Below are 15,419 nucleotides of genomic sequence, written 5' to 3'. Positions count from 1 at the left end.
CATTGAAGATAAGCTCTTAATTCTTGTAAATGCAAAACACGGGCAGAGAGAGAGAGACTAAGAGACTAAGAGACTCTGCCCGGTCTTTTCAATTCCGGCTCCTTTTCATTTTGAGCAACTTTGGGTAAAATTCCCTTTGACCGGGGCTGACATCGTCCGGTTATTTGAAAAGCGGAGCTCTATAGCAGCACGGGGATGGGGGGACGATTTGCATTTCGCCCCGATTGCAAAAGAGACTTTGACGTCCATGTTGTTGCTCCTGCTCCGCTCCTGCCGCTCCTGCTCCTACTGTAGACTCACGCATGGTCGATGTCAGCAGCTGTCTTTCACGCCGCCTACCCTATACATCACCCGGTCTATACAACAATCCTCCGGCACACGATTTCATAGATTCCCTTCCGCTGGGTGGTTGGGTGGAGGGGAAGGGGGGGATTCTCCATCCCCCTCCCACTATGCCATCAGAATCCTGACAGATCCGGTCTCCTCCCCATCCGTCTATTATTCATTTGGCATACTGATGGCTCGGTGATGCCGCTCGTGAAACGCGCTCTCTCTCTCTCTTCCGATAGACTCCTCCTCCCACCGTGGCCCGTCTCTCACGGGGTGGGCTAGATATATTTATCCCATCACGATAGGTCTTAGATGGGAAAAAGAGGAGATCCCTTTTCTTTTGCCTTTCTTTTCTTTCTTGTTCGTCAAATACCGAACGTAGTAGTAGCTCTTGACGACGACGACGGCGACGGCCTTCTCATATAAAAGGAGAAGAAGAAAAAAATCCTATTCGCCTTGTGTCTGTGAATAAAGCTTCTGGCTCTCTCTCTCTCTCTTCTCTCCTATACAGACGTACACAGAGAGAGAGCCCGTCTCGTGATAGAGGAGGGTCTTGCATGCGCAGCAGCATCCCAGTTGCTGATGGCGCTTAGTATAGGGCAGGAAGTGAGACCGTGAAAAAGAAGTGGAAGAAGAAGAATATCGGAAGCCGAACAGACGACCCCCCTCGTCCATGAGTTGTCCCACCACCAGGTCGGGTTGTGACTGGACCCGTTTCCCCTTGCATTTCCAGCGAACCCGAGCTCAAACGAGGTTTGATAACCGTTCCTCTTGCTGGTTGATTTATTAGATAGATGTGTGCAAGTTACACAAGTCATCGCTACTAACATTAGTGTGAGTGTGGACTCCCGCCGGCCACTGTGCGGGCCCATCAAAAAAAGGAAACTTCTTTGATTGTATTTTCTTTTTTTCGATCGATCCATCCCAGTGATGTTTATCGAATCCCACGGCGTGATTTTTCTTTCGACTTGTTTGCATCCGAGTTTTACTTTCTCTTTCTCTGTGTGTGTGTGCGTGTGAGTGAGTGTGTGAGTGTGTGTGATTGAATCGTCTGGTCAACTCGACGGGCGGTCAGAAAAATAAGGGGACAGCGCGGGTGGGCGGTGTCGATATATTGCGGGACGACGTGCGGTTTCGTCCATATATATCCACTGATTGCCATCATCCATTTTATTTTCTTCTCTTGCCACCACCACCCACCATCCCCTCTCCTCCTCCTCTATTTATTAGAAACGTCGTCCGAGGTAACAAATAAACTCTCTTTCGGGCCCGACTGGCCGTTTCTTGTTAGTGTCAGCTAGACGGCGAAAGGAAAGAGTGTCGTCACGCCCCATCAAAAATCGCCGGACCGTTGCACGGCTATAACTAGTATATCGTCGCCGCCGTTTTGGAAATGCCTATCGCCATAATCTGAGGGCGAGCAAGTAATGGACGTATAAAACTTGAAAACAAAACAAAAAAAAGAAAAAGAAATAGCCGAAATGTTATTTTTACCATTAATTATGTGGGGGGTTTTCCAAACAAGGAGATAAAGAAAGAGAAATTACAATCCTTCAAACAGTGTGACGACGGCAGAACCAGGGAGAAAGAACAAGTCGCTAATGATGATATTTTGTACCCAAAAAGTTTTGAAGTGGAGGGCCTCCAGTTTCGGAAATTAATTAGCGGGATCTTGATGCAATCAAACGCCCTCTAATAATTCCATTTCCAGGGTTTTCTGTTTTATCATTATTATTATTATTTTTTTTTTTTTGGGAGGTGGCGCCTATGATAATGTTGGGCCACCATCAGTCTCCTTCACTTGATTCATCGTCCCGTTTCTCTTTCATCTAACGCCTTTTTTTCTCGGCTAATCTACGACAAGCCATAAATTATCGTTTTGTCAGTCTCACATGTCTCGGACGTAATTCTTTGGCTTCGCAGACTCTCTCATTCTATTGGCTCGTTTCTGTACCTCGTCGTCTTTTTCTTTTCTTTTTGCTACAAACGTTTGATCAATCTTTTTTTATTTTAATTGTAATAGTAACCGGTAGCCAAAATAGTCCGACTGAATGAACCGATGATTGAGGTACTACGTGAGCGTGAAAATAATCAAAAAAATCAAACACAAATTCTGATCAGGTCGTCGCAATGTCATGTAATGGAGGGAGAGAACCTTATAGTTTGGAATGAGATTAAATTGCGAAGATCTCTTTTTACATAGCTATCTACAAGCGCACACATTTTGTATAGGGCATTCTAAATATTCTAGGAGGGGGAACAAGAAGAGCCGTGTCATATCGGACAGAAAAGGAAGCGAGAGAATAGAAGCGACACAAGCGCGAGCAAAAGAAGAAAATGGAAAACAAAAGCCAGGCAAGAACGAACGAGAGAATAAGAGAAGTTTCATATGAGGGGATATATAAATATAAATAAGCTTCCTATATAATAGAAGGACAAAAAAAAGGGGGGGGGGAACCTATACACGACGACGTCTCCCACCTCCGACTATACCACCCACTTGGACCACCTCGTATATCTCTCTCCTCTCTCTATATATACTCGTGTGTGCTCCTGCTGGTTCTTCGGTAGATCTCTCCTCCTTTTTCCACCTCCCACCTATACCCCCCCTCTCCCATCCTCTCTCTCTCTCTCTCTCTTTTCCGTATTGATTGGAGAGTATATACACACACACAACCAAGCTCTCTCTCTCTCTCTCTCGCTCTTTCTCTCTTTGGCTGTCTCCATTTCTTCGTCTCCCTCTCGCTCCCGGCAGCTACCGCCGTGAGCTAACACACGTAATAGTAACTCGCCGGAGGGAAGCGAGACACACACACGCACACACTGTGTCTATAAAGAGAAGATCCTTAATAAATATAGTGTCGAGTTCATCATCAACGTCTGGGGGCGCCGCACTCAACCCTATAATACCGGCCTCTTATTTATTTATTTTTGGGGATTATTTGATTTTGATCGGGATCGTTAATCAACCCAAAAACAAAAGGGAGAAAAACTTTGGGTCCATCATCATCGATGGAACGTCATCGATGATGACCGACATGTGGATTGTTTGGACAAGGATCGGTCCCGACGACACCCGCACTGGCCGTTACTGTTGGACTGCCCTGAAGAGTAGTGATTAAAAGGCGATTCGTCCGTCGTTTTCTTTTCCCCTCCTCGTCGCTGGCCCCTGTGTCCTCTCGGGACGGGATCGGCCAGCTGCTCTCCCGCCCTCTATATATCATCGCTACGTGAGTGAGTGAGATAGCGACTCTGTGAGTGAGTGAGTGCGTCGACTGTGCCAGAGCGCATCAATCACGGCATCGATCCGTATAGAGGATTCAACGTGCGTTGGATCAGTGATCCAGCTGCCGGCCACCTTTGCCCAGAAACCAGACATTACGACCCCCTCTCGCAGGCCCTTTTTTTTTACTTCTTCTTCTTCTTCTTTTTTTCGGCTTATAATCCAGCAGACGGGCCGGCAACGACAACAATGGATCGGCGGCTAAGTCCGTCGGCCAAGTCTTCGTCGCCGATATTAAGCCGGCCAGAAAATAGTGGCCCCAGTGGTTGTCCGCGGAGTGCCAGCACCAGTCCAAACTCCAATCGACGGACTAATGTGACGACGACGACGACTCCCTCTTCGCTTCCGCCCGCCTCCATTTCCGGACTGACTTTGAGCCCGCTCCTGGGCAGCACTCTGATGGGAGGTCCCCGGGTGACGGCCAGACGTTCGTGGTCGCCGCAACACCAGTCCAGTTTGGAAGTGCCGACGCCTCGTCAGATCCAATCGGCCAGAAATTCATTGGCCGCGACCGGCTGCTCCGTCAACCAACAAAACAGCATCGAGGTGTGAACGACAACAACAACCAACAACAACAACAACGACCTTCCATTATCTCTACATCCCGTTTGCAATCATCATTTGATAATCGCCAACCGGTTTTAAAGATAATGGACGAGATTACGTGTACTTGTGCAATCAGCGTTCTATTGCGTAACATTTGACCTAGATCTCTAAAATTGGGAGATGGGGGGGGGGGGGTCCGATTCACTTGAATTGAGTTGACGAGCTCGGCCAAAAGATTATCGTCACTCGCCGCTCATTGGATCAAACAACAACAAGAAGACTGGAGGATTGGGGGCGATGGATACCATAGGAAAATGGGGAAGACAAAATTGGATTCGTTCCAGCTCGGCGATTCAGTCGTAAATATTATTACGTTTGCGGCATTAGGGACTTGGGACCTGCTGTATAGAGACTAATGTAGGGAGGAGAGTGGGGGGAGAAGAGAGAAATGGCCTAATTACGTTGGGAAATGAATTGACGTAGTAGATCTTTAGAATTGACTGCGGCATTTCAGTTTTGCAGCTGAGCTTCCGGTTGGAGAGATGTCAGATGGGGAGGCAAGGCTTTCGTCACTATACATCGATACAGTGGTCATGACAACCGGAAGACGGGATGACGGAGCAACCTTTGAAAATGTCACGTCTGTTAAGCTTTTTTTTTAAATATTAAAGGGGGCCGAGAAGAAGAAGAAAAAGAAATCAAAAATAAAAGGGAAACGAATTTTTTGCGAATGGAGAGTGGAGGCAGAATGCTATGTGCCAGTTCTTAAAAGTCCCGTTTCGTAATAAATCAATAGCTTGAAAGAGAGAAAGAGAGAGAGAATGCTGCAAAAAAAAAAAAAAAACCATCGAGATGATTGGAGAAGTGAGAAGGGAGGAGGGGGGAAACGGTCGTATAATTTTTCATCGCTTTCATTGAGCGGCAGCCTCTATAGCAACGCTATCATTATTAATCAAGTCGCGGGCCTCTTATTCCATAGTCCGGAGTGACGTAACCCCTTCGTCCTCCCCTACCATCAACATGGCAGGCGGAAGATATAAGAACGGATGGAAATGTAGAAATAGTTTCGTGTCTAGGTGACACAACCGCATCTTTATGGGCTAACAATCTAGGCAGATGAATAGCTGTTTTTTTTTTTTTTTTTTTTTTTTTTTAACGTTGCAAACTTTTCTATTTGATTATAAATATGGCCGTTTTAAAAAAAGAAACGGCCTTCCAGTTTTTTTTAAATGGAATTTTATGGAATATCTCTTTTCCACCCATTTTTATTTTCTGGCCGATTACGACACGACCAACCTCCAAAACGAAAATTCAATAACCAAATGATCAAAGAGTCCGGCGGCGTCGTCGTCGTCGTCCATTTCACGGCTGTCGCGTCTGTGTCGTCGCTCACCTGTCCGGACGTTGCAGCCAGCGGGCGGATCGGGCTTGGCGGGTGCTGGATGTCCGTCTAGTAGCGGGCGGAGTAGCATCAGTCAAGACTGGATCTCTTTCCCTACACGCCAGATGTCAGAGTATCCGTCGGATTTCGGATCGTTCGTCGGCGAGTCGTTCCTCGTCGTCGACGGGATCGAGAATTCACGTCACCTCCAACAGCATCACCACTACCACCACCACCAACAGCATCACTCGGCGCAAGGATCGCTCCTCTTGCAGCATCACTTGCGCTCCGAGAGCATCTCACCCGAACCCGCCTCTTTGAGGCTGGTCGAGCCATCCAGTAGCGGACTCGCCTACTTGGAGAGAGGTATAAATAGGACATTTTAGATCATTGTCAAATGGTGACCGTTCAATTGTTTCCCCACAGTCCACCGGGAATAATGTCCTCCACTCTATAACACCCCCGCAACACCCCCGCAACCAAATATTTCATTTCATTCGTGTCTTTTTTATTTTGTATTTCAAACAACCAAAAGAACGAAACCAGCGCATTCTGGTTGCCATCCGGGGATCGGGGCGAGGTCTATAATCATAATTGACAATATTATGGAGGATGTACACACAAAAATAAGGGAGGCAATGAAGGAGGGGAGGGGGGGGGTAGACAAGGGTCCCCTGATGACATTCTCGAATCGATTAGGAGCCAAGGAGCAGCTAACCGTCGGACGAAGCTGCTGCTGCTCTCTTTGGCTTTCGGTCGTCGAGAGAGAGGCTATTCTACAGGATAAATTGTTTTTGCGAACATTATTGACTTTTATTTTCCATTGGCCGCTTCTCTCTTTTATTTTTGTTTTCCTTGTCATCAGAATCCCGTAAAATGCCATCGAATCCCTTCTACTAGGAAGTCCCGAGACGGGAGAAAAAAGGAACAATATGGGGGGGCCAGAAAAGCGAATGGATCGATGAGTTTATTGGATGAGATCGAAAATGGGGGCTAGCAGAGTCACTCTCTTTCTTTCGCGATATATCTTCCATTATAAACTTGTTGGTAGGCTAAATAGATGATTGAAAAGGTCGCTCTTCTCCTTTCGACGATATACGCACTGCTATTAGCTTGTGTACACATTGTAGAGCTCCTTGTTGTTTCCTCTTTCCCGGCCGGTTATGTGTGTTATGTGTGTCTGTGTGTGTGTGTGTGTGTACGTGTACGTGAGTCCCGTTTGTGTCCGCGTTGGTTTGCCGCTGCGTAAAATGTGCGTCTCTCTGGCACATCCGAGTGGATCGACCCTCTCCTGTCATTGTATCGATCCCAGGCAACGCTGAAATTCCTCCCTGGACAGCAGGATTCTTTATCCTCATAGAACTTTGTTTCTGATTCGCTCCCGATTTTCCAGCGAAACAAACAAAATCAAAATAACAGACCTTCTTTCATGGAGAGATGAGCTCTGTCTTTCTCATGTTTGCCCTCGTGCGGGATCCTAATGGACCATCGACACCCATCAAGGAGTCTTGTTCTTCTGCTTTTCCAGCAGCTTGCATGTGTATATCTATCTATATACTACCCTGCGTCGTTGGCGTCGTTTCTTTCTTTTTTCAATCAACAGCAGCAGGGCCCGTGTTGTTCGATTCTCTCTCGTCAGCTCGGTGCTATTCGCTCGCTGCAAAAGTCTTTTTTGTCTTTGACGCCATGCCAAAACTTCACCATCATTCCGAGGCGTCTATATCTCAATGTAACTATTGAACTGGATAATGATATGGCCCGATGCCATCGTGGAGGGAAAAAAAGAGCCGGCATAGCTTCGTTTTTTTTTTTTTTTTTTTTTTACTTTTTTGATTATTTCTTTTCCTCCTCCCGCCACTGGAAAATTCAAACGGCGTACATACGCACGTACTACAATGGACAGGGCGAGTGATTGTGACCGATGGATCTCTCTGCTGGCGCGTTTGACGTTTTTCTCGAGAATATTTGTATTTATATTCGCTGGTTGCTCAGCTGTGCGGCCTTATTTATACATGGGACTCTCTCTCTCCTGTCTCGCTTTTTTATTGGCCCATATATATCCCCGAGTATGTTGTGGATGTTGACTTGTTGTTGCTGTTGTTGTTGTTGTAGTAGTACCATTCGAGAGAGTACCCCCTCCAACCCTTTTCATATTACTATAACAGCACCTTATACAAATTACTAGTACTATACGCTCGTCTTCTTCCTCCGTGGGAAGGTTCTCACAAAAGGTCTGATGGCGTACACGTCGTTTGTCTCTCACGGGACTTTTTCGTGCGATTGAAAACGACAATGTCTCCATTTTCTTTTTTTTTCCCCTCTCCCGACAATGGCAAATGAGGCAGCAACAAAATAATCGGAGGTCTTTTTTCAAAGTTCAGAAACAGGAACGATGTTAAAGAAAAATTTTGTTTTTTCAATAATTTTGGAACTTGTAGTGAAAAAATGGAAAAGAAAAGAAACACGCATAGTTATGGAGTTATATCCAAGTCGTAGACGGTTATTAATAGAAGCTTATGGTTGGCCATAGTCGTTTCGATACACAAACGTCATTTGCCCGTGAATAGATCCCTTTTGGCCAGATGAGCGGGCGCGGTGATGCTAAACACGTGTGATGGCCGCCTTTTCCCATCTGCGCTGTCGTTGCCGTCACGTCATTATGGATGAGGATGCTCTCAGGGATTCATTTGGCGCATAGAGACACACACACACACAAGTCATCAAGTCGTCAATTTTCTTTGTCTCCTAGGTCACGACATCTCGGTACAGCCATCCAACCCACCAACCAACCGACCGGGGGAAAGAACAATAAATCAATAAATTGCCAGAGATGATGATGATGATGATGATGATGATGATGGCGGTGGTGGTGGTGGTGGTGGTGGCATAACGGGTGGTAGGGAAAAACTAAATGCACAAGACGGGCACGACGTCTCTTCTTATTAAATGTGGAAACTCCGCCCCACAGACGGGAGGTTACAGCAGACGCGCCACTAGGAAACGAGAAGAAGAAGACGAAGAAGAGCCTCTTCTCCGCGGCCGAGTGAATTTCGCCCGTCGAGGGCCTTGATCTTTCCTTGATTGCGTCTGACACGCAATTCGATGGACGGCCCGTTAAAAACAAGATCCTGTGCCTGGCGGATCTGCCTAGAATAACAATCGTCTCTTGTCTCTCCCTCCTGTAGGACAGAAACCCCTTTTCCCGATCGAATCACGGAGAGACAGACAGAGTGCGTGAATTTTTTTTTTATTTTTTTTTCCTATTTTTTGTTCCTCCCCCCCCCCCCATTCTTCTCTTTGGCCGTTGCTGCGGTCGAGTCTGCGTGATGGTGCCAATAAGAGAAAAGTGTACACCCCGGGAGTGATAGGAGCGATAGGAGCAAGCGAGAGAGAGAGAAAGAAAGGAACGCGCAGCTATTAAACCCGCGTTGAGTTGTGCTGGTCCCGTGCCTGTGGCGCGGGAGCGGCGACGCAGCGTTCCCTTACACGGACGCAAACGGCGGAGCAGTTCGGTTCGCTCTCCCCTACAGTCCCGCTGGCAAAATTATTATTTTTGTCATTTTTGCTTCGCGTCAGATTTGTTTTAGAGATTCAACCAACCGTTCATCCGACTGGGAGATTTTTCCTATTTCTTTTCATCACTCTCGGCTCGGCTATTTTCCCTGTCATCAAAAGAGCTTTTTTCGGTGTGGACACGCCCCTTTTTGTTTTAATTGCGCGTGGACGTGAGTGTGATTGTGCGTGTGTGTGTGTGTGTTTTGACAGTCGTCTAAGGAAATTCACTTTTGTCCCCTCCCCCCCCCCCCCCCCCGGCGAGAGATCATGACGTGTCGCTAATCGTGAGCCGCCCAGCGTCGGGGGTTTTATTAGCGTCCCGTTGACGATATGCTCAGTGCGGAGAGAAACGACGGGTCCTGTGGTAGCGGCAGCAGCAGCAACAGCAGCAGCATCTCTGGTGTCGGGGCTGCTGGGGGAAGCGGAAAATTCTCCGCCAGTTGGAAGCAACAGCTTGTTTGCGCTCATCATCCGCCAGACGGAACACAGAAACCCATTCACGGTAAATAAGTAGAGTAATCGTGTTTCCCGCACGTACAACATACGCCAGCTCGGTTTTATTTCCTCCATTTTTTTTTTTTTTTTCAATATTAGGGCGGGGTTCGTTCAATCGCGAAAAAAATAAAATCTAATAATAATAAAAAGTTTGTGTAAACATATTTCCTCAACTTTGGGTGGGCGCTGGTGGTTTCACGCTTAATTAGTATATGATTTCGTCCGGTCTGGCAATTTGATTTCTTTGGCTTCATTTGAATTTCGCGCGATTTTTTTCTTATTTTCCAAGGAAATTTTCGAATGGCTTCCGGAGAAATTTTTCTTTTTTTTTTTTATTTATTTTATTTTAATCGAATAACCAAATGTCAAGCGTGGCAAAGAATCAAAATCCTAAGTGCCGTAGGAAAGCTTCTCGGTTACTCCAGCAACAGCTTGTTTGTGTCGTGCCGTGCATCCGGAATCTAATAAAAACATACACCTCAAATGCTAATATACACACACACACTGAAATATGGGGACCGGCGGCGGCGGCAGCAGTCAATAGGGCTCTCCTTTGCCCCCACTAGACTATAGACCTATTTGTATGCTGTTATTGTTGTTGTTTCCCGTGTTGAGTTGGGTTTATTTTCTTGGACCCCCCGACACAAAAGTTCAAATATTAAGCCTTTGTCAGACTTTCTCTCTAAATAGAAAAAAAAAATGACTGGCTGAAGAGGACGATAAAAATCCATCAGGATCTTTTTTATTATTATTATTATTTCTTTTTGCAATGTATGCAAGTTTTACAGTCGAACGGTCGTCCTCCATCATCTTTTTTCATCGACCCATCGGTCGTCCCTCCCAACCTCACCCCCCCCCCCCCCCCTCACTTTTTTCTTCTTCCTTTTTCTTTTCGGGAGTGCATTATTCGCAGACGTATGTGCAGTCACAAAAAGATCCCGTAGATATGTGTGTACATAGCAACTTCTGATTGATCGCCACTGCTGGCGCTGTTGTTGTCACACGAGCCCCCATCCAACGTCTCCCTCTCTCTCTCTCTCACGCAGGAGTCCTAGTTCCTGCTGATTTGACTGCATTCAAAGAAGATGAAAAATCCACCGGAAGGTCTGGTGGTCACGTTAGTGACGATGAGAGAAAGGTCGGCCATTCGGGAGTCCGAAAGAGAGAGAGAGAGACAGGATCGACGTGCTGTGCAGAGAAAGAGGATGGAAAAGCGGATCGATAAAAGGGAGCCGGTCGTTCGTTTCTCTACTAGACTGGGAGGCGATGATGATGATGGGCGACTCGATAAGATGAAGACGAACGAGATCTAGACTATTCGCCGACGTCGATATAAACACGTGAAATTGCCTATAGATGAAGAGAGTGGATGGAGGAGGAGGAGGAGCGGGGGGGGGGGGGGCAATCCCTTTGATGTTGACATATCCTCGGCATCAGGAGCAGGAAGGATTCACGCGCCGTATAGTACACACACACACTACACTACACAAAGCTCCCGAGGATTTCACTAGGCGCTCTCGCGCTCTTTCCTCCTCGACACACACTTTGGCTCTCCGCTCCTTCTTTGCTCTATAGCTCCTTTTGCTCCTTTTTTTTTTCCTGATTGAAACAAAAGCAAATGCCAAACTGATTTCCCCTTCTACGAACGGCCGGCTCGTGTTTTTCTGTTACGTGCCGATCGAAGCTGCTGATGTAATTCATCTTGTATATTCCCGCGTTATCATTCCGTCATCTTGTATTTTTTTTTTTTTTTTTTTTTTCTTTTAATGACGCAATTCGATCTTTTTTCTTTCTTTCTTTCTTGTTCCTACTACCCCCTCTGGCGACTGCTGAAATGATGTCGTTAACGATGGGGGGAAAAAATAAATAAAAAACAACAACAACAGTATTGGAAGATCAGCTGAAATCCGGTCCGGAGATGACGAGGATCGAGCACTTGAGCGACCTGCACTATCCAGATGCCGATCCGCCCTGTCACTTTTGCAGCAATCAGTCCAGCCTGTCTATCCACGACAGCAATCGGCTCAAAATAGTCTCCGGAGGTATTTTTTTTCGCCTCCCCCCTTATCTTTGTGTTGTTGTTGTTGTTGTTGTTGTTGTTGTTGTTTGAATCAGTGGAAAAAAAAATTCCTAGCGATATCTTTCATGTCAGACTATTTTTGTTTCACCACAAATTGTTATCTCTCTCAGGGAGAGTTCGAGGACGTGACGGGAGTCGAGAATCGATCAACCCACCTTACATCAATTTGCCATCACCCAACGTCCAAGATGATGTAAATATATCCATCGGCTGTTTACATTTCTAATCGAAGGACCTGAATCGATTTATTTCTATTTGTTTGTTTTTTTCTATTTCTCCCAATTTGTAAAACGAAACAAAAAATATTGACAAAAACAGGAACACGAATTGTTTCCTGGACAGTCCCTTTCTGGCAACTGCCATCACCAGCCGCCGGACGGCAGTGGTAGCATGGCCGGGAGTATCGGGAGTGGCTGCCGCCGCTCGATGACAACCACGGCTGCAGATGATGAGGAAACGGAGCCACCCGCCTCGGTCCTCACCCGTCGCCGGGCCCTCGTCCCACCCAAAATCCCTCCTTACAACATGGACAGCAGCGAGGACACGGAGCAGAGCGCTGACAAAGAAACATCCACCAGGTTAGTCGGCCATGCCATGCCCATGCCATGCCATTCCAGCCAACCCAGACACGATCCATGATATAATTTCCATCATTGATTTATGCCCATTTCGTTATTTCTTTTCTTTTTCTTTTTCCCCGCCATCGATTCGAGTAACGTGACTACGTGACCCGCAGCTCGAAAAGCCGATTTTCATTTGGCCCCCGTCAGTTTCTATATTCTTTTGATTATTACTGAGATGAGGGGGAAGGAAGATGTAGGAAAAAGTCTGCGTTTAGCATAAACGGAGAATTAGACAGGATTAGCTCTTATGAAAAGCCCCTTTTGTATTACTACTACTACTATTATTATTATTATTATTATTACATAATGCCGCGGGAGAAGCAATAGAAATGATGAGATTTGCGGAGCCACGTCGTCAACGTTCTGCCCCCGGGTCTTTTGTGGGTGGGTGGTTGGGTAAGGTATTAGTGGCTGGGTTTTTATTTTTGAATTTTTATAGCGGGGGATTCAAATCCACTCTGGCAGAAAAGAAGCATCGGGTTTAAAGCTGAATGCGAAGTTAAAAAGAAGACAAACTCTTTTGGTCGTTTATATAATAAAATTGGACTAGAAGGTGGAAAACAGCTGCGTCTATAGGTGGGTGGAAGAGATAAAAGAGAGAGAGAGCATAGCACATCTTGCGGGTTTGATTGGCTGGGCGAGTGATCATCGGGGATCAAAGCCAGCCATGAATCGCGGATGATGGAAAACTCTCTCTTTTTTCCTTTTTCCCTCTTTTTGCCCTTCCACCTTCGACGACGTCGAATCTATCGTCTATACCGTCTCAAATAAATAGAATCTACCTGTGCCTGCTAGTCCCGCCGTCTTGTTGTACAGGCAGCAGCCAGCCAGGAGCGGGGAGAGAAAAGAAGAAGCGCTACTAACACGGCCAAAGAGAGAGAGAGCTAGGAGGTTCGGTTCATCTGGCTCTACTTTCATCTCGACCTTGTCAATAGCGACGATGCGCCGAGTTTTTGACGATCAAACAAAAATGAAGTACTAGAAAAGAGGAGAAGAAGGAGAAGAAGAGAAAAGAACATTATTGAAAAATAAAAGACGCTTATAAGTATATAACAGGATCCCTTTTCTCTCTCTCTATCTCTCTCTGCTGGCCCTACTATATCTATTCAATAAGGAGCAAACGAAATTGAAACTCGATTGTGACTTGTACATGAGAGGCGAAAAGGTGTATTTTTAGTACGGAAAGGTCAATATGCTCCTCTCCAGCATTGCCGGCCCTACGCGAGATGTCAATGGGGGTTGACAAGTCGTTCGGTTCACAGATGACTGATTTCATTTTCCCGGCGTATCTCAGACTGTCCCGGCCCTCCCGAAAAAAGAAAAAAATGGATACGTATAAGACAAAAGTTGTCTTGTCGGTCAATAGAGACGGGCGGAATATAGGATACGTGGAGAGAAAAATCAAATAAAAGTCAAAGGGGGGGGGGGGCTCAAACTCTCATCTCTCGGTCGTGTGAGCTGCCGAAGCGAGTGGAAGGCGCGCGGTAATTCGGGATTTATACAGACGTGCAATATATTCACTGGGCTGCTGCTGCTGCTGTAGTCTATATCAGCGTTGTCATGACGACGGCGGCACCGCCTGACTTGTTCCTCCTCTCCCGGGGAAACCATTGATTTCGTTCGCCCCACGTCTCGGGGCGGTTTATTTGCGCCGTTTTTTATATTTCCTCCATCGTTCCAGCTTGTATTTATCTGTTTTTGTTTTTTTAATTTTATTTATCCTCCCTATTTACTCTCTCCTCTCCCGCCGTCTATTACCTATGCTATTTTTTATTATTATTATTGCCTATTTATTGTTCTTTTTCTCTCCTTCCATCAGCCTTTTTGAAAAGCGCAGGATCGATCCCGGGGATCAAATTGTTTGGTTTGAATAGGAAGGAAACTTGTGTGTAAACAGAGTTATAGTTTTCTTATAAATCAATTAAACACTTTGCATAACGGCGGTGATGACATTACACGTTTGCGTGAATGGTCCGTGTGTGACGTAATTTTTTTTATTTTTTTATTATTTTTTATTTTTTTCCTTTTTTCAGTTGCACGGAGAACGACGGCAATTGCAGCGGCAGCGTGGGCGGTGGCTCGTGCGGTTCCGGAAGTTCTGGCAATTCACGAACGCAGCAGCGACGCAGCTCCTTCGTCGTCATTCCGCCTATGCAGATCTGCCCGGGAGATTTGCTCGTCTACAGCAAAGTGCTCACTCAGCGCAACAGCGTCCTCGGTAACCAGTTCAATTATATTGCCCGTCACCGTGTAATCTTTATCCCCTCGATGAAATTCTTCGCTCGAATCACATCGAATTGAAACTATCAAATCCAATTATTATCGCCTTCCGTTTTACAACTTGCCCAAAGTCTCTCCCCATCAAGTTTATACGGCTCTCTATAAATTCCGCTCTCTCTCTCTTTGCAGATTGGGAAGGATCGACGCAGAGTCTAGCAGGAGATACCGGTAACTATAGTAAACATGTCCAGATCGGTCGGCTATATAATATACGTATACTGTATGAGTTGAAAACTTGATAATCTCTTTTTTATAGTATATATTAGCTCGCCAATACTAGATAGACCACGGTGAACCCGGCTTATATATATTTATTCTATGGCCAATCATAAATCGTTATTATGTCAATAGCTCTCTATATGGCGCCTTTATATAGATCCCTGAGACTATCCTTCATGTTCGGTTTTATTTTATTTTCTCTCCTCTCTTCAAACAAAACGTAAAAAAAAAGTTCTATTTTTAAAAACTAAAAAAAAAAGTTTCTTTTTTATTTGTTCATGCTGTTGCTTCGTGCTACCATGTACTGCAGAGAATTGCCTGCGAGTTACAGGGAGAAATGATGGATGTTGTGTGTGTCTGTGAACGATTTCGTTGTATACACCGGTCTAGCGTGTGCTTCAGGCGCTCTTTTCTAATCCAATTGCCCCAATTTTTTGTTTTTCTCTTCTTCTTCTTCTTCCTTTTGAATTGTATTTTGAATTCGACAGATGCTGCTTCCAACGCCGCCCGCAAACAGAAAAACAGCTGGTCCTTGCTCAAATTGGTAATTTCTTTTTTTTGTTTTCCTCTCCTGCTGGCATTTTTTTGGGTTACTTATTTATAACAAGACGCGTCGGGAAAAATGGG

The 15,419-nt window shown here is 45.7% G+C and overlaps 1 protein-coding gene across 4 annotated transcripts in view; it reads left to right on the top strand.

The window, feature by feature from the left end:
- LOC124331523 overlaps nt 1-15,419 on the top strand; it is a 35,001-nt gene that overhangs the window by 15,014 nt on the left and 4,568 nt on the right. For 3 of the 4 annotated variants that reach the window (XM_046788809.1, XM_046788810.1, XM_046788811.1), the window contains 8 exons: nt 3,783-4,159; nt 5,492-5,906; nt 11,477-11,632; nt 11,781-11,863; nt 11,989-12,248; nt 14,327-14,511; nt 14,703-14,741; nt 15,281-15,336. In XM_046788809.1, the coding sequence (XP_046644765.1) occupies nt 3,783-4,159; nt 5,492-5,906; nt 11,477-11,632; nt 11,781-11,863; nt 11,989-12,248; nt 14,327-14,511; nt 14,703-14,741; nt 15,281-15,336 (1,571 nt within the window). The remainder of the gene's footprint in view (nt 1-3,782; nt 4,160-5,491; nt 5,907-11,476; nt 11,633-11,780; nt 11,864-11,988; nt 12,249-14,326; nt 14,512-14,702; nt 14,742-15,280; nt 15,337-15,419) is intronic. The other variant, XM_046788812.1, reaches the window with a different exon arrangement.

The sequence above is a fragment of the Daphnia pulicaria genome, chromosome 1 (assembly GCF_021234035.1).
Source record: "Daphnia pulicaria isolate SC F1-1A chromosome 1, SC_F0-13Bv2, whole genome shotgun sequence".
In the NCBI taxonomy this organism is placed as follows: Eukaryota; Metazoa; Arthropoda; class Branchiopoda; order Diplostraca; family Daphniidae; genus Daphnia; species Daphnia pulicaria.
This window is presented reverse-complemented; position numbering and strand designations above follow the sequence as displayed.